This window comes from Chelon labrosus (assembly GCF_963514085.1).
Source record: "Chelon labrosus genome assembly, chromosome: 17".
In the NCBI taxonomy this organism is placed as follows: domain Eukaryota; kingdom Metazoa; phylum Chordata; class Actinopteri; order Mugiliformes; family Mugilidae; genus Chelon; species Chelon labrosus.
The window spans coordinates 22353294-22372625 of NC_140350.1; the positions used below are offsets into that span (position 1 = coordinate 22353294).

The following is a 19332-nucleotide window of genomic DNA, read 5'->3' on the forward strand; positions in this document are numbered from 1 at the left end:
GGTAGTCCAGCTGTTAAAGAACTGTGTCATCATGCAAGTCATTTTTTTAATTTTAAGGCTCCATGTATTTGTGGATTCTCAGTCGCTTCTCAGGCTGAATGGGACACCTGACTTGAACTGAGTCTTTGTTAGCAATATCAATTCCACCTTTGCTTCTTCTGACAAGTCAACATTTGTGCTGACGATAAGAAGTTGGCAAATAAGCTTGAACCTGAAGTTTTTCAATCCCAGTTGAGCAACATACAGTCTCATAAATTCCAGTCACAGGTGGCCTGACCTAATTATGCAGTTCACTGCTGGACTTTACAGACCGAGGACACAGAGTTTTGTTGTTAATGCCACTACAAAATCCACTGTGACTGCTAAAAGTTACGTTCATTCAGTTTTCACATTTTAAATTTGGTATAATATCAGCGTTCTGTATTGGGAGATATTCCAGGCTTTGTCCAAGATCAAACTAATCGTCCAGAACATGCGTTTTTCACACGGATATTATGTTAAAATTCAGAGCCTGGGTCCGGAAACACTGTTGGTTGTCAGTTGAGATGTTTCGGACACCCGGGGATGAAAATAGAAACGGAAGTGACTAAAATAAGCAAACAACAAAATGCAAGAAGGGACCATTTTCGCAATGATATGGCCATCTGGAGTGGGACAATCCAGGAGAGATCTTCTCTGCTTCCTAGTTTCCCGGCTGTTTTGTTTTCCCATCTACCTGACTTCTCTCTCAGGTATAAAACCTACTGTAAATGCTAACTGGCCATTGGCGGATGTCTTTGGTGTTCAGACGCAGCTTTCCGAGGTGATGTTACGGTCTGCCTTTGTTTCTAGTAGTTTTCTGACGTCAGTTTGGTTTAGTCTCAGCCCCATAGGCGTTGTGGGAAACTCCGTCTAGGAAGAACACCTGAGGGACGTCACACCTGTCACACCTGACCTGAAAATACCTCAGTAGAGAATTAGGATATAGCTGTCGAGCAGCGCGTCTGGCCTATTACCGTTCGCTGCCGTTACAACCTGCTCATCAAGAGCTAAACATGTCTCTCTTTGTTCTAAATGCATCTGCTTTGCACACAGGCCCATTGTGTATAGTAGGGAATTTTAAATAATCCCCTGGACAGATGCTAGTAACAACAAATACACCTGTTGTTGTCGGTGGCTGAAGGCAACGTAGAGGCACACAGAATAGTTTGTTGTGGTTTACAGCTTTAGTTTTACCACATTTACGCATAATGCTCAAGTGTTATTGCCACGAGCGGTTGTTAAAGTGCAATATATAGGATGTTTTCATGATAATAAGTCTCTTTTTGTCTCTTTATGCACTCCCAGACACAAATATGTAGAGGACAACACTCTGTTTGGGAGCCATATGGTCTGTTGAATGTTTTTCTAGAGAAGGGACAATAATCTTAACATCTGAGGAGACTAAAACATGTCCACATAATGTACGAATGATATCCAGAACTCCCCAGAGGTCTCTTTTAATAACCATATGTCAAACAGTTTTTGAAATGAAACTATGGGGGGGTATAAAGGCAACACAATCAAGCCCATGGCTGCTAGGAGTGGGTTTAGGTCGGCAGGTAGTTGAGTAGGCGTGGTGTAGAGTTCCCCTCCTGTGGTCTTGTTAATTCTTTTGTGGGCAGCTGGCAAAGCCACGTCTTGAGCCGCTCATGCTTTATTTATCAGCACACAGCAAGCTCGGCTACCAGACAGCGCTTGTCTTTTGTCTTGAGTCCATCCATCCATCCTGACTCACCTATTCTAGGGTGGCATCTCTAACCACACAGCACTGTGCCGCTGGTCAATATTTGAAAGCTTCATTCATTACTTATGTATGGGACATCACTCCCTCCCTGGCCTCCAGTTTCTACTCCCTACTATTACTAAGTTAGTAAAAGGTCTGCCTCGAGTGGTTGTGGCATTGTGCAAAACATGTAGAGATAATCTTAGCAGAATCAGTGGAGGAAGTTTACTCAGCTGCCTCTGGAGTCAAGGAATTGAATCCGCCTTTTAATTAGAGACATTTTCATTATGTTTGTTCACGTGGAGTGGAGTGAAGTACATGACCAAACCTTGGGTGACTTTTGAGAGCATGTGACACCGCTACCAGGGTTTATAGCATTGAGATGGACCAACATGCCAAGATTAGTGTTGATTAACCTGTTGGTGATCCATCTTTGGAATCACATGCCAATGCCTCAAGTGACGACCTTGGCCTGAACCAAGGATATCCGGATCAGTATTGGGAGTAGGGCTGGGTGACGCTACTGATCTCCTGATTCGATTAAACATCAGTTCATTTAGAGATATTTCGGTTTCGAAACAATTTTACTTCTACTACGTTATGAAAGAGATTTTCCCAAAACCTATGTTGTCGTTGGTTTCGGAGATTTGCGGTATTTCGTTTAGCTTTGCTTTTGTCCAGCTCTTCTCCGTCGTCACGCTTTTTTAAAATCCAATCAGCTTTCGGATCTGACGGTGCTCTCAGAGTTGGAGCTTCTGTCATGTTTTGGATCCCTCTCACACGTGGACTAATCTCGTTGCATGATCTCGCAAGATTTCTTGTGTGAAACCAGTCTTGTGCGACCGCAGCGAGATTTCAAATGAGAGGATGCAGGAAATGACGTGTATTTTAAAAATAATAATAATAATTTATGAGCACATGGATTTTAATCCAAAAACTCTGACATCTTTGAAATAAAAGAAAACCCAACTCTAATTGGAGGATGAAGAAAAACTGAGAAGATATTTCAGTTGTATAGGTTCATGATGCCGGTCAAAGCAGAATTGTGATTTGGTATTTGTTGCGACCATTGACTGCACCATCTTGCAGTTTCGATCCAGAGCCTGCTCAGTCCATGAACAGGAAGTGGGTGGAGCTTATGAGCCCCCCATCCTAAGCTCAAAGGAAGCTCTACTTACTTTGGCTTCACTTTTGAGGAGCTGTTCCGTCGTCCGTCTTTATACAGTCTGTGGTTGTGACCGTGTGAATGTTCAAGTTATACATCGCAAATCTAGTTATAACGATATTTAAGTTTGTTTGCTTGTTATTTATTTAGTTAAAAACATCCAGCTCTCTGTGTTTACTGGTATAAGAGCCAAATATACTATTAGTTTCTTGACTGTTATAGGCGTACATTGGGTTACTCAGTATTAAATGATCGGGATCGGATCGGGCGCAAAAAATAAAAATCTAATCTGGACATCCCCAGTTTGAATCAATGTGAGTTGCACCATTGAAAACATTTGTCCGTCTTGGTCTTGCTGGGTCGTCATCATGTTGTTAATAAAGTTTGGGAAATAAAATTTGTTGAATTTTTGTCATATTTGACTTTCCACAGGTAAAAAAAGTTAAAATCTGAGTGATGTTTTGGACCTTGTATGCACATATATGTTATCCGCTAATGTTCTTTATCTTCTTGGACTCTTAATCAGAAGGATTTCAGTCGGGTTGAAGAAATATTGTCCATGTAACACAACCATACATCACATATTGGCAAAACAAAAGTATTCCCGATTACAATGCTGTCTTTACCCTTGGATTTTAGTGGATATGTAAAAAGTAAAATGGACTTTTTGCGCACTAAAGCGCCGTCAGATGTATCAGAATCAGTCGGGCTAAGCATGCGTTTAAAACCTGACACCGTCCCTCGTCTTTTTTGAAGCGTCTCTCAGCACATTTCCATTGAGAGCGCCTCCGAGAGTCGCCCTTGAACGTCAGCTGTGTTTGTTTCCGTGCTCGTGTTTGTTTGCTCAATCTGTGTGTGCTCCGTTTGTCTGTTCGCAGTTCTTCAGAAACGACCGGGGGGACTTCTTCATCGGCTGCTTGTTTCTAACGGAGCTCAGCACGCCCTTCGTTTCCCTGGGGAAGATACTCATTCAGGTGAGACATGTACACGTGTGCGCTCACCTGAAACAACCTGGGAGGAGGAGGAGGTGGTCCTGTGTCTTGTACAGTAGCTTAAAAAATGTTGTAAGGTTGACCACTGCACAGCCACGTTGGGCAATCATTTGCTAAATCCTTAGCCTGAGTTGAAGTCGTCCAATCATAGCATAGACATAGGTTCAACAGGTTTCGTTACTGCATTGATGTGCATTGAGTAGCACCCTGCTACTCTAAGTAAACACACAAGAGCTGTATTGCCTCTCACATCAAGAACCATATCATTAACTAAACTATAGTCTGTGAAGATGCAAAGCACATTAAGAAACGTTAGCCGGTCCTGAATGCTACTGTATCTGAGCTTAGAGGCCTGCTGCATTTGGCATACAAATCCAAACCTATTACCCTGGATAGCGTCAAAACATCTTCTACCTTTTCCTTTCCTAGCGTCAAAAGCTGCAAAGCCCATATAAATAAATAAATAAAGTAGAAGAAGAACCAAAATCAACACGTCTGCCGTGTGGAAGAACTTAACGCTGGAAAAATGAAGTCAGTCAGACTGAAATGTGTAAATTATGCAATGTGGATGTTTGGTGAGGTGGTAGCAGGAGATCGTCATTCAATACCAACGACTTGATTCAACACCAGGCTGCAGCGCGACACCGACAAACACTAAATGCTGAGTTTAGAAGATGAGAAAAGTTTCCTGGAGAGGGCCCAGACCAGAGAGAAGGTCACAAGGTTTATGGTGTTGGATGATCAGAACATTTCTGGGCTGGAGAGCACAGGTTTTCTGGAGCCATGGTACGAGCTACCCTCTCAACGCTACATTAACTTTAACAGAAATATGTATTGGACTGAATCCACTCGCATTTAGGAGAATACACGGACAAGAAAGAAAAGCCTTTATGAATCTCCTAACCCTAACCTCATGCCAAACAAAATGTGTTAGTGCCCATCCTAAAACCAGTTTCACCTGTTTGCATGCAGCTTCTAGCCTTCTAAGTCCTTCTATTTAGCCTTCACATATACTGTAAAACGGTTAAAACCCAGCCTGAGATCTGTTTTAGCTAGATTACGCTTGGTTAGCCGGTTACAGCTGATAAATTCTCAGCCCGACAGAACTGGTGGTTTCAGACCAGAGGAGCCATTGTTTCAGAAATTACTACCTCCGCTGTGTGTTTGTGTTTGTGTGTGTGTGTTCTCTGGGGGAATGGACAGGTGTAGCAACAGTAACTAGGGGGGATGGGCATCAAGGAAGAGATGATTTATCTACTGTATCCTGCTTGTGTTGCTGCTGCTGTGACAGTTGGGAAATTACCCTGGAAAACCACATACAAATAACATCTCCACAAATAATACAGCTATGCGTGCAAACGTTTTCCGTCCGAAGACATGCTCGTTAGGTTCATTGGTGATTCTAAATTGGCCGTAGGCGTGAGTGTGAATGGTTGTCTGTCTCTCTGTGTTAGTCCTGTGATAGTCTGGAGACCTGTCCGGGATGTACCCCGCCTCTCGCCCGATGACAGCTGTGATAGGCTCCAGCTAGAGGGTGACACGGGAATCAATTGTTGCTCCCATCCCATCCCAAGCCCACAAAAATACTCCTGTTATATCCCGATCACGTGACTGCCCCCCCAAAACAATCCTGTCCCACCACATCCCGAGAGAAAAACTCCCAAATCCCGTCCCGCTCCCTATGTTGTTGTCTAAAGCTCCCGTTGATTATTTGCTCTATCCCATCCCTATCATGTTACCAACAGTGAAATTGATTCCCGCGGGAATACCGTGACCCACGGGAGTCCCGAAAAATTGTCACCCTCTAGCTCCAGACCCAACCCGCAACCCTTCACGGGGTCAAGGGGTTGCAGAAGATGAATGAATGAATGAATGAATGTCTTGAATGACCTGATCTGGTGTATTTCAGCTGGCTATCGCTTCCGATTTCCTGAATTAATTCGATTTAAATTCACAATTCAATTAGATTAAATCCAGTATATTAGTTTCCAAACTATTTTAATTGTTTTTTTACAGAATTTTTGTCTATTTTCACAAAACCAAGAGTCGTAGCTCCTGTCCTAACGCACTAATGCTCTTCCTAACAAGATGATCCGAGGTGTTAAATGAACCGATTTCTGATCCTAAATCGTTTTGAATCAAAGAATCTTTATTGTTTTGTTAAACCCAGCCCTAGAGGCAACATAATGCCACATTAGGGTTTAAAATCACACTTTCGTGGTTAATAATAAAGGCCTCGGCTTTGTAAAAATAAAAAGCTGTCCTCTCAAATTTATTGAAATGTGCGACTGGCCGCGCAACAACACATCCGTTCTCTGCGCTTTGGCAAACAAAGAATCATTCACCCTTTTTTCTTTTTTAGTAGATTTATCTGCAGGGCCTTGTGTGGTAAAAAAAAAAAAAAAAAAAACCTGAGTATCTCCATTTCATTTGCGATGTAGCTTGTCACTGGTCCATCAATAATTAAGGTGCATGGCTCACCAGAAAAAACAAAACAACATCAGTCAGCATTCAGGCGAGAAGCCGTGGCACTGTTCAGTCTCTTTCCTCTTAACCCGCCTGCTGCAGTTAAATGTTTTCATTAGTACCACACACACACACACACACACACACACACACACACACACAGAGGTCATTACACCTCACACTTTGACGACCACATTGCAGTATGTAGAGTTTAGTTCAAGGCACTGTGTGTCCTGTAATCCCTTGCTAAGAATAGAAGAGCCTTACTGTGAACCTGGGTGAAATCGGTGGGCTGAGGCCTCTCGGGCCTTTGCTGACATCTGGTGTCAGCAGAGGAAAAAGAGCAGAGCAAAGCTGCACTGCCGCCCTCTTTTGGATTAGATCAGCACCAAACAAACGGTGCCAGACATTTTTTTTACTGCTCTCAACAAGAGCGGTGATTTCTGTTGTGTAGGGTAGACCGCCGGTCCAAAAGAAGAAGATCCTAGAATCGTGTCGGCTGTTTGTCGTTGTTGGATGTTATTCAGCAAAGAAACGATGAACACGGGTCATGCAATTTCCCAAAACCCACATTTAGTGTTATAATATTTGTGTTATGTCGTCTGCATAGAAGAGAACGAACGTTTTAATTTTGCGGTAGGGCTTTGAGGTCGTCAAATCAGCTCTTGTTGGAAGTGCCCAGGTCAAAACTTAAACACTGGGGTGACCGAGCCTTTTCAATTGCTCCACCTAGTCTCTGGAATAAAGGGTGACACGGGAATCAATTGTCGTTCCCATCCCATCCCGTCCCGAGCCCACAAAAATCATATAAAGTCATATCCCGATCAAGTGACTACCCCCCAAAACAATCCTGTCTCGCAAAATCCCGAGAGAAAGACTCCCAAATCCTGTCCTGCCCCCTATGTTGTTGTCTAAAGTTATTAGACTCTGTTGCCCTCTGTTGTTTTTTAATTTAATCTTTAATCTTTTTATTCTATTTTGTTTTACTTTTTATCCATAGCTTTCTTTTACTAATGTACTTAATTAATCTTTTGTAAAGCACTTTGGTTCACCTGTGGGTCGTCGTAAGGTGCTATAGAAATAAAGTACATTTACATTTTACGTTTGCTTTCAATTTGGCCTCTTTTTAATGTGAGCCAATTAAAATCCACGTAATTTCTCTTTTAATGCTTTGTGCATCACAAATAATACACCACTGATGCACAGGCCTTTTAAAACCTCTTAACAAATCCACCTGATGCTTGTAGTAATAGTAATTTTGGTAGCAGCAGAGGTCACAGTGTACCTCAACTCGTGTTGGAAAGTGTACGATTTGTTGTTGTCGTCACCACGTCTCGTATTTTCCCATTTAAGTCCATTACGAAATGCATGCATGTGAACAAAAATGGCGCTACTGCAGACACCAAGAGGCTTTTAAACTTTAGCCAGAGCTAGATTTATGTGAAAATCTACTAGATATGACGGAAAAGTAGTAAACAGATCAGACTTTAGTTTGCACAGACCCTGATGTTGCTCAGACTGAGTGTCTTTTAGGTCAATGGTTCCAGAGATTTGTGGCGTTTCCACGTTATTTAACCTCTAGTTTCACGTCTTGCATGTGTCTTTGCGTTTCTGTCGTCACATTTTTATTTAAATCCAGTCAAGTTTCAGGCCGGACGGTGCTCTAGGAGTTGGAGCTTCTGTCATGTTTCGGATTTCCCTCAAACGTGGACTAGATTTGCAAGATCTGATTGTAACTGGGAGGAAACTAAATGTGTTTCTGTGGTGTCCTGTTGTGCTAAATCCTTTTCTTCATCCCCTTTTCCCATCCCTCCCTGTTTTGGTCTCCTCCTCCTCCAGATCAGCCTCCAGGACTGCTGGGTGCACAAGGCCAACGGCGGCATGGTGCTGTTAACCTTCTTCATTTGCCGCATCGCCCTCTTCCCCTTCATGTACTGGATGTACGGCCGCCACTACGGCATCCCCCTCTACAGCGTGCCCTTCCACCTGTCGCTGTTGGCCAACCTGGGCAACTCGTGCATCCTGGCGCCGCAGGTCTACTGGTTCGTCCTGCTCTGCCGAAAGGGCTACCGCCTGTACCAGCGCAGCCGCAAGCCGCACCCGTCCCCCGCGGCCGCCGCACCCGTCGCCGCCGCCACCGCCGACAACTCTAAGGACGATTGATTTCCAAGTTCACGACCGCTCGCTCAAGCCGCACACTCAGCTACTAACGCAACTCAACCCCACTCAACTGTACTGCAGTACACCGGGACTGCCTGCTCTTGTTCCACAACTCCTGGGCATTTTCCGCACACTTTAACTCCTCTGTTACAATTCTGCTGCCTAAGTGGACCTCTCTACCACCGATCTAAATCTACTACTGAGTTATTTTTTTTGTTTTTTTTTTTTATTTTTTTATTATTTGGCTCTAGCCTGGATCTTGTTGAAGTGCTTACACTGTGTCCGTCTACATTTGCAACACTGAAGAAGGGTCACGTCCGCCTCGCTGCGAGGAAAATGTGGAGCAAAAAAACGCACCAGAAACTAAAGAGGAGCTTCCTCGGAGAGACTTTATCTTATCTCTGACTCCTACTGTGTTTACAGCTGCTGCTGATTGGGAAGGTCTGTTACAGTGTGCGTGTGAAGTGGCTGTTATTACAGGCTGTATTTAATTTTATGTTTTGTTTTGTTTTCCTCGCTAAGAGTGATGTGTCGGATAGCTGCTCCTCTCCCTCTCCCATCCATTCGCTGATCACACTGATAAACAAGGATTAGGTGGGGGGGGGACGCCGATGGGTGAGTGGGTGGGATGTAAATTACACACAAAAAAAGAAAAAAGCTCATCAAACTAGCACCACGATCATGTGATCATCCATAGAGCATGTGATCAGCTGCACATCTGCATCAACTGTCCCATATACCTCACAGTAGTTTCTTTTGGCCTTTTAAACATTTTCAGGATTTTAGTTTAACAGCGTCCCGACTTATTCATCAAACGCAAATTTAGCTATAGCGTGTGAAGCCATGATCGGATGGGAAGTATACCGCGTTCAGACTAATTCACACCCAACTGGAAGGATTTTTTTTTTTTTTGAGTGTTAGTGTGGACTGTTTGAACGCGGGACGGGTTTCTCGAGTGTCGGACGACTCCGGAGCAATGTTGGCAGCCAGAGTTGATGCAAGGCAGCTTGGGATGACACATGGGGAGGGGGCGACGTAAATGCTGTGGTCAGTCAGATTTGCCTTTCAGACCACAGAGGGGTAACGTTGGGGCGGGTGTACGATAACGCTAAGGTGGGTTTTAAGGGTCAAATGGTTCCCAGATGAACTCAGGGCCAAAGTCGGAGCAATAAGATGAGCGAGCAGCGGCTCACCAGGGCAAACCTAGACAGACTATTTAAATTTCCAAGCAGTTAATTACAACAACAACAACAACAACATATATATATATCCCTGAATCTCCAAACATTTATGTGCTCTTGTGCGTTGCATTGAATACACAGGGCTGTATATATTCACCGTTTTTAGAGATTTACATTGTTGTTTTAGTTTCATTAGAAAAAAATAGCTTTTAAATTAAAAAAATAAAGAAAATAAAGAAAAAAAGAAAAGAAACCTAATGTATTTCTGGACCAGAGAGGACCATTTTTATCATGCAAATTCACAGTTGCATAAAGAAATTTATTTTAAAATTTTCTTTTTTTCTTTTATTATTATTATTATTATTATTATTATTTCTCTATATCAGAAAATAATAAGTAGAAGTTATTAATTTCAGTTGAATGCTGCGGGATAGTTTCATACACAAACACTGGAGTTATTTCTTTGATAATCATTCAGGCTTCGTAGTGATTAAGGATGGCCTTTTTTAATTTTTATTTTATTTTTTATTTTTATTTTATTTCCGTGTCACGTCGAGTTGATCTATGCAAAAAAAGAAAAAAAAAATTTAAAAAAAAGGCTACGGTGCATGTACACAACACTAATGTCAAGTCATAACGAAGTGATCCACGCCTCATAGGTGGTGATTCGTATACTCCTCACGGGATGCACCAAAAATTTTCGGCCGAAAAACCGAAAATGCACTTTCGGGGCCATTTTCGGCTGAAAATTACTGCGGTTGTTGCTTGAATGTGCTGTTTCTGCGATAAAAGTCTGGAAATTTACGGCCGAAAAACCGAAAATGCACTTTCGGCTGAAAATTGCTGCGGTTTTTGCTTGCACGTGTTGTTTCGGCGATAAAAGTCCGAAAATTTATGGCCGAAAAAACGAAAATGCACTTTCGGGCCATTTTCGGCTGAAAATTGCTGCGGTTGTTGCTTGCACGTGTTGTTTCGGCGATAAAAGTCCGAAAATTTACGGCCAAAAAAACGAAAATGCACTTTCGGCTGAAAATTGCTGCGGTTTTTGCTTGCACATGTTTTTTCGGCGATAAAAGTCCGACAAATTTACAGCCGAAAAACCAAAAATGCGCTTTCGGGCTATTTTTGGACGAAAATTTTTTGCCGAAACAACACGGTCGAAACAGGATTATGTGATGATGCAAGCAACAACCGCAGCAATTTTTTTGGCGAAAATTTTTCGGTGCATCCCTACTCCTCACTACATATCATGTTGCATTCGGTCGTAATTTGACGGATCACATGTTTACAACTGCGGCTCAGTTGGCACATCACACTGAGCGACACAGATCTGAACAGAGCTAAGCTAATTAATGTTTAGGAAAGGCGTGTGGCTAGCCGGACAGTGACTTTACAGCAGAGCAGACGCCAGGAAGGAAGCCAGCTCACTTATCCGGGATTTAATTTGTCTGGAGTCACTCTGCTGGGAGCTGATTATGCACCCTGGAGAAGATCTGCTGGGCCAATCAAATCGTTTTGGGGCGGGGCTTTATGTGAAGAGTAACAACGGGACGAACACGTAGCGGCGATTAAGGCTTTTGTCGAGTAATTTATTTGCTCTAATTGATCGTAGGACTGTCCCGTTGCATCCAGGAAGTTGAAAACCGCCCCATTAGTGAAAGATGGTTTCGTGTCATGATTTCTCTTTTCCTTTATTTTACTGTGAATCAAACATATTTATAAAAAGGTATTTAACAGTCGCACAAACATTAATTATCTTAAAGTTTTGTACCTCATTATTAGTCCCAAGTGACCAAGCTGGAGAGGATGTGTTTTGGTACTTCCACATTCAACTTGCATTACTGGGATCAAGGCGATAGGTCACTCTAGAATCACTGCGGATTATTTTCACTTCATCGCTTCAAATGGGACTTTTCATAAAAAGTGACATCGGGCGTGATTTGAGCGCGGGGGTAAAAGGTGCTGAGTCTCGTTGTTGGTAGACGGCAGCAGGACGACGGAGCACAGAGAGGCCGAGCGGATGAATGATGGGTTTGTTTGTCTGCTTTGGCCGCGGCCCAGGACAGTGCGGGCCTCTTTTTTTTTTTCTTTTTTTTTTTTTGTCCGCGGCCGATCAACAACGCCGTTACTGGAAACATCCCACGCTCTTTTGTACTGCTGCTCTGTGTGTCTTTCACTCTGCTTTTAATCATGTATCTCAACAGCTTGTTTAAACAGTGGGTGTCACTTTTAGTCAAACGTTATTTTATGTTATTTAAGATTAAAAGCTGAAGGTTGTTCCTGTAAAGTCGCCTTTCTTCTTGTCGCCACTGTTTTTCCCCCTCCATACCTTCCGCCTCATTATCTCCGGCCCCTCCGTCATTTGAGCTCGTCCCGGCGTCCTGGCTGGTGTGTAAAGGTGAAGGGAGAGTTAATAGGGCAGAATCCGCCCCTCCCTCTGCTGCCATCTGTCGTCGTGGATTATCCACTGCTTGTCCACTCAGCAGTTTGCAGCCTGTGCAACTGTGCATGCTTTTTTGTGTTTTTTTCCGTACTGTGTGCTGCTCTGAGATTTATACATGTCACTTTGGCATTTAGGTTTGTTGTTCTCTGTTTTATTTTGGTTGGGAAAAGCTTTTGAAAGTGGAGTGTCATGACACAAAATCATTTTTGAGGTTATAATACCCTAAATCTCTTTTTTAATTTTCAGAAAGGAAAGTTAAAAACACAGGAGATGAAGTCTTTACCGGGCAGATAAGATTTTAAAGTCCCCATGAAACAGGCTAGGCCCAAATTGCCCTCTGATTGGTCAGCTCCCGTGGCCCGATCTGGCTCCACCCATGCACGTTTAAGCCGAGAGCCGTCATTGGTCACCAAATAAGGATACGCCCCCTTGGTGCAGGATGAGTCATCAGCTTTTTAACTAGTATTCCGTATAAAACTACCTTCTTTTTTGCCAATTCTGGGCTCAGATACTGGCGTATTTATTGCATTAATCACACAGAAACACTGCACAATTTGATTTCACGGGGACCCGAACAACAGACCGATATTAGGAAACATAGAAAAAATACAACATTCCACTGTTTTCTTTCAGCGGCATCTTTTTCTCAGCAGCTAATTCTTTTATTTTGCACGGCTGTATATGTGCGGACATCACGTGGGATTTCTTTTCTTAAAACTGATGAATCCGACTCGAAGCCGAACCGCCGAGTTTGGTTCTTGCGACGACTTACGGGACGATAAGCCACATGACTCACATTGCTAGGACCGTGGATCACTGCCTCATGAAATCATAGGAGAAATCATTACGGAAGCTCAAACGCACGAGGAGTACACATATCTATAAATATATATATAGATATATATATATCACTCGATAGATTTGTAATATAGGAAATCTTAAGTTAATCCTCTTTGCTCAGGGTTTGATGAAGTTTTATGAAATTGTGTGTACAGAGGTTTATTGTGAGATGATGAAGCTGTGAGACTGATTCTGAAGATGACACATGAAGTAGACGAGTATGCTGTTTCTTTTCTATATGATGTTTTTGTTTTGTTTTGTTTTTTTTTTAAAGAAGCTTTGTTTCCGTATAGATTCGTCTTCTATTTACGCTTCCTGACACGGCTTTTGATACGTCAGCTTCTAAGGGTTGGTAAACCAAAGACTGTCAGGCACTTTAGTTAACAGTAACCGTAGTAATGTGAAGAGAATAATTTAATTTTTAAATACTTTGGACATGCTGTACATGATTTGTCTTAATCGCTAAGATACCCACTTCACACTTTAACTACCCTCCAGTCGTATCCTCTTCTTTGGTCCCCGGACGAGTGACCAGTATCGGGATGTAGTGGAGGAAATACAGACATTCCTGTTGTTTAGTTTATCCTCCTCCAGCGCACATCCCATGCTTAATCATTTTAGCTTTATACTGATATCACTTTTGGACACGTGAACACTAAAATCATATAATTCCTCTTCCTTGTACCTTTGTGAAAGAATATCATTTACTCTTGTGACACAAGTTCAACGGGAACATGGACACCAAAATTAACCCGGGCTACGTTACGCCATGCTAGCCTTAATTAGCTTAGTTCTGGGCTATAGTCAGCTTCCTGCTGGTGTTATTTTGAGTGGTAATCCATTACGTGCTAACATTTTAGCATTAACTTCATTTGAAACTATTTTAGCGTCCGTGCTAATGCATTATCTCGCGAGTGATATCAATCTCCAAGCTAACTAATATATTGCATGGCTGGCTCTTGCTAACGTTTGCTTACTTGATAAAACCTCCTCATGCTTGCTAACATTATTTTGTGTGAGAGAATAGTCCATGCTAACATTTTAGCATGCTTTTGTGTGGTTATTTCCATTTTAACACTTTAGCAGAGGCCTATTTTGCTGAATACTCGGCCTTTAGCTAAGGTTGGCTAACTCTAGTGCGCTCTTTGTTGAGGGAAATCAAGCTCAAAGCTAACATGTCAACTTGCTAACTTCCTGCTTGAGGGTTGGTACAAGCCGTGCTAACACTTGAGCATCATTTTATGTTGACACTAAGTTTAGCACCTCATCACAGTATATGTAAAGCATTTTCTATGCTAACACTTAGGCAAAGGCCCACACTATTTAGATGAATACTGCTGCGCTTGCTAACGTTGCTAATTCTCGCTAATGGTGGCTTGTACCCTATCTTTGTTGAGATGAATCAAGCTCCACGGTAGCACTTTAACTTCAGGCTATAGCTATATATCTATTTAACAACACCTTATCATACATAATGTAAAATGAATGTATAGTAGATGCTAACGTTTTAGCATAAACGCACAATATGTTGAGCTATAGTCGTCCACTTCTTGCTAGCATTATTTTGAGTGAGGGTACAAGCCATGCTAACATTTTAACACCTGATCTTTTATCCCACACTAATGTGAAATGATAGTGAACTCCATGCTAACACATTAGCAAAGGCCTGTTTAGCTGAATGATGGTGAACTTGGAAGTACACTCCATGCTAACACTTTAGCATATAGTGCCGTACTTTGAGTGGCTGTACACTACATGCTAACACGCTTAATAGTGGCTGTAAGCTAGGTGTTGGGGTTCCATGCTAGCACATTAGCACGATCTCCTCGCGTTTAAACACTAGGGCAACACGTTTTGGTGTCTGTGTTCCCACCATTTAAAGGGCAAAGTGCTACAGATTCTATCAATGAAAATTATGTTTTGTTTATTCTGCTCCACATTTTATATCATTTCGCTGCTTTCTGAATTCTCACATATTCATTCTGGGACGGTCCCGCCTTTCTGGGCAGTGCAGGATTCGGTCTAGATGTGGGGTAAAAAAAAATTATTAAATATTGGTTGTGAACTTGTTTAAATGCCACGCTCGTGTCATGTTGGAAGAAAATACCGTATGCTGGATGAGGTGCGACTTCAGCACCAGCCAACACAATATTCTTCTTCTGCTGTTATCTCGCGACATGATGCGGACGTGGCATTTACCGTGCAGGTTTTTGGCTAGGCTAGGACTTTGAGCACTGCAAACGCTGGAGTTGCTGGGAGTGATTTTGATCTGTGGACAGTGAACCAAACTTGGTCTCCAGTGCCTTCGTGAAAAATCTATTTGTGATACCCGCAAAACTCAGTATGAAAGAGCTAAGCTGGCAGGCAGTGTTTACAGGTTGTGGCTGTATTTATCGTGTAATTTATTCTCATCCGTGCATCCTCGAGGAGAAAATTAGACCTTTGATCATTTTGGGAAATCGCAGCAATCGTCATCAAGTCTCATATGTGTATTAAAAAAAAAAAAAAAGAAAAGAAAGGAAAACTGTTTAAACTGCTTGAACCCATTTGAAACAAACTGTTGTGCATTTATTGCTTGATTGAGAATTGATCTTGTCATTTGATCCTGATAAAAAAAGAATAATAATTAAGGCTTTTTGTATTAATATTTTGTAGTATTTTATATTTTGAAGCATTTCATCGGTAATTCAAATGATCACGCAGATCCCATAATGTTGTTTGTCTAAAGGGATGTGCGTCATTTGAGGCTGAACCCTTTAAAGCATACAGTATATATATATATATGTATGTATGCATATATATACACATACATATATATACATATATATAAAAAATATATATATTGCAGGTTTGAATTTGCTTTGCAGTGTTTTCTGTTTTAAACCTTTCATCCGTCAGTCTAGGTGGAGGCTCTTGGAGATTTGAATCTTGGCCCGTTGTTCATATCGCTCACCGTTCCTTAAATGCAGCGCCTTCACAACCTTTTAACACTCCCTGCCCCACATTATTTTTGATAGCGTTCTAATTTTTCATACATATATATATCTATATATATATTAGATTTGAAGCATCTTTCCTGTTTTTTTGTAGCGTGACCCTTTTTTGAGGAAATTTCCTATCTGAAATGAGACTGGATCGTTTCATGTAGTAATAATAATAATAATAATAATACTGATAATAATGATAATGATAATAATAATAAGAGGAGTTGTGTACAGTAGCTGCAACTTGTGAAATCAGAGTACCCCTTTAAAAGTCAATAAATTTGATTTGATAGACTGTTTTGAACAAGTGTCTGTTTTATTTACATTGCTTCCAAGTGTGTCTCTGCAGCTGTGTGGTTGTAATGCATTGAAAAGTCTTGCATTAAAGGGGAACTACTGTTTTTTTACAACCTGAACCTTATTTCTGGCATAAAATACGATCGTTTACTCACCCATATAACTTTTGTGTCATTTGGAGTCGTTCGGATGATATTTAGATCTGCATATATCCATATAGTGGGAGTGACTGGGGCACCGAAACACAGCCTCTAAATAACGCATTATCTGCTGCAAAACTCGTTCATGTTGTAATTACTGCTATTTTTTTGCAACATGGCTGAATATTTTTCCGATTCTGAGGTTGTGGACGACGATATTGTTTATGATGGACGTCCTTACCGTTTTGAGCCAGAGTATACGGATGAGGAGCTCGGTGAAAGGAGGATGTGGAGGCAGAGAGAGGAACAGCTGGCCAAAGAACAACAAACCGTTGCACATCCACGAATAGACAACAGGCAACTCTGGACTCAACGGGGAATAGCACTAATGTATCATAACAAAATATTGGTGAAATGAACGAGTTTCGCGGCAGATAATGCGTTATTTAGAGGCTGCGTTTCGGTGCCCCAGTCACTCCCACTATATGGATATACGTTGATCTGAATATTGTCCGAATGACTCCAAATGACACCAAAGTTATATGGGTGAGTAAACGATCGTATTTTATGCCAGAAATAAGGCCCAGGTTGTAAAAAAAACCGTAGTTCCCCTTTAATAAGAGCAGCTGTAGTTCCTATAGGAAATTGTTTAGCTTATCTTAGCATTTAAAAGAAACTCTACAAGTCCATTTGCTTCCATTTCTGCTCTTTTTTTGGATTAAACCATGACCTGGATGACTGAGAACCTTCACTGAGTTATATGCTCTTTGGATCCCCGAGTCGCTCCTATAGAGGTGGAGTGCAAAGTTAGTATAGTGCCATGACAGCTGAACCATTAATCACCCCTATACTAAAAGTTAACAAAGCCCAGCTCTGTGCCAGTTCCCAAATAAGAGTTGTCAAACTCGTTTTAGTTCAGGGCACGCAGTTTGATCTCAACCAGGCCGGATGAGTAACTTAAGATATTTACCTTTGTTTTAGTGCAAAGAAGAACAAGTACATTATTAAAATGTTTACTTAATGAACCACCCTTTTACCAAACGTTTTATGAACAACCTGAAAGTGCAGTTTCAGCACATTGCTGCCATCTGCTGCAACTCTGACTAAAACAGTGCGACCTCTAGTGGACAAATTAGAAATAGGTATTGTTATTATTATTATTATTGAAAGATTACAGTTAATGTCTAATATGTAGTTTTCTCAGTTTGCAAATTTATCCCACAGGCCAGGTTTGACCCTCTGGTGGGCCAACTCTGGCCCACGGGCCGCAAATGTTTTCTATTTGTTCATTTAAGAGCTGTTCTGAGAACTCTCTGTGTCTCTCCGTGGCTATTTATCATGGGTGTAACAGCATGCATCTAGGTATTTCCTCACTTTCTTTTATTTTGTACAGACGGTGCAGTGCATGTGCTGCTGAGTCATGCTTTCTGTACCCATTCATTGGTGCAGGTGTAATGTGCAGTTATGGCCACCTAGAGGCACTGTTGACTCAAGATGACACCTGAGGCTGAGCTGCTCAGCAAATTTAAATGTACTCTCACGGGTATACTTTGCCAACAAAACAATCTATTACACTTTTATATGACTTTTTGAAACAGAGGCAGCTTAAAACATAACTGCAGCGTTCGAGCGTGGTCGTGGAAAAGATGTTAGTCTGTTTGAGAAGGGTCAAATCATTGGCATGCATCAAGCAGAGAAAACATCTAAGGAGATTGTAGAAACTACTAAAACTGGGTTAAGAACTGTCCAACGCATTATTAAAAACTGGAAGGATAGTGGAGAACCATCAGGGTAAGAAGAGAGGCAGATGAAGTGATGCACCCATCATGCCTAGTGTCTACTGTACAAGCCTGTGGGGGCAGTGCTATGATCTGGGGTTGCTGCAGTTGCTCAGGTCTAGGTTCAGCAACATTATGTTGTCCAAAGAATGAGGTCAGCTGACTACCTGAATATACTGAATGAGCAGGTTATTCCATCAATGGATCATATTCCAAGATGACAATGCTCCAGGATTCATGGGGCTCAGATTGTGAAAGAGTGGTTCAGGGAGCATGAGACATCATTTTCACACATGGATTGGCCACCACAGAGTCCAGACCTTAACCCCATTGAGAATCTTTGGGATGTGCTGGAGAAGGCTTTGTGCAGTGGTCAGACTCTCCCGTCATCAATTGGGGGAAAGTCTGTCACTGTTTTGAATCATTTTTATGCGGAAACGTGGAAAATTTATTTAAAAACCTTTGTGCATTGATAGTTTCCTGTAATGTGCAAGAACCGACTTGATTGCTGGGTAAGTGTAGGTCCTTACTACCTAAAATCATGGCTTTGTAGGCACTTTCATTAAGAGAAACATGGATGTTTTATATATTTTTTTGTGTGAATTGTATGTTTTCATTCTGTTCTTCTTGTTAATTCATTTAGTTCAGACCCAAACTGGTCTCTGTTCTGACAAAGGTGCCGGACATCTTAATAACTCACCAACAAATTGCAATCTTCTCCTCTTTAGAGTGGCCTCATTCAGGGTTCATGACAGCAAAGACAAGACAAAACCACTTGAATAAGTCAAGCCCCTCCTCTTATTTGATCTTTTCCCACCCCCTTTATGTCCAAAAATACAGAGGCAAACCTGTTGCTCCCATGCTCAGGAGGCACAGATAGCTCAGACAGCACACTGAGCAGGGGCGGCGGGGGGTAAACGTCTCGCGGCAGTAGATGCACCACCACAGGGGAAGGTGTAAGAAAACCATCCGCCTCTTCCACTGGATTCCTTTGAAAGGTTAGTTTGATCACTCCCCAGATCTCGTGCACGCCGAGCAAACCGATCTGCCCGCGCTGTGCATAATGTCTTTTTCCAAGATGTCATTGTGCATTGGTTTTCCGTGACTTATAAATAACGGCCTGCTCTTGCCTTGACCAGATG

At 41.9% G+C, this 19332-nt stretch overlaps 1 protein-coding gene across 1 annotated transcript in view; it reads left to right on the plus strand.

Moving 5' to 3' along the window:
- Positions 1–16270, plus strand: part of tlcd3a (TLC domain containing 3A) — a 33482-nt gene extending 17212 nt beyond the window's left edge. Inside the window, exons 4-5 of the mRNA XM_084565039.1 lie at positions 3788–3883; positions 8207–16270. Coding sequence (XP_084421165.1) covers positions 3788–3883; positions 8207–8530 — 420 coding nt within the window. The 3' untranslated portion in view covers positions 8531–16270. The remainder of the gene's footprint in view (positions 1–3787; positions 3884–8206) is intronic.
- The last annotated feature ends 3062 nt before the right edge of the window (positions 16271–19332 follow it).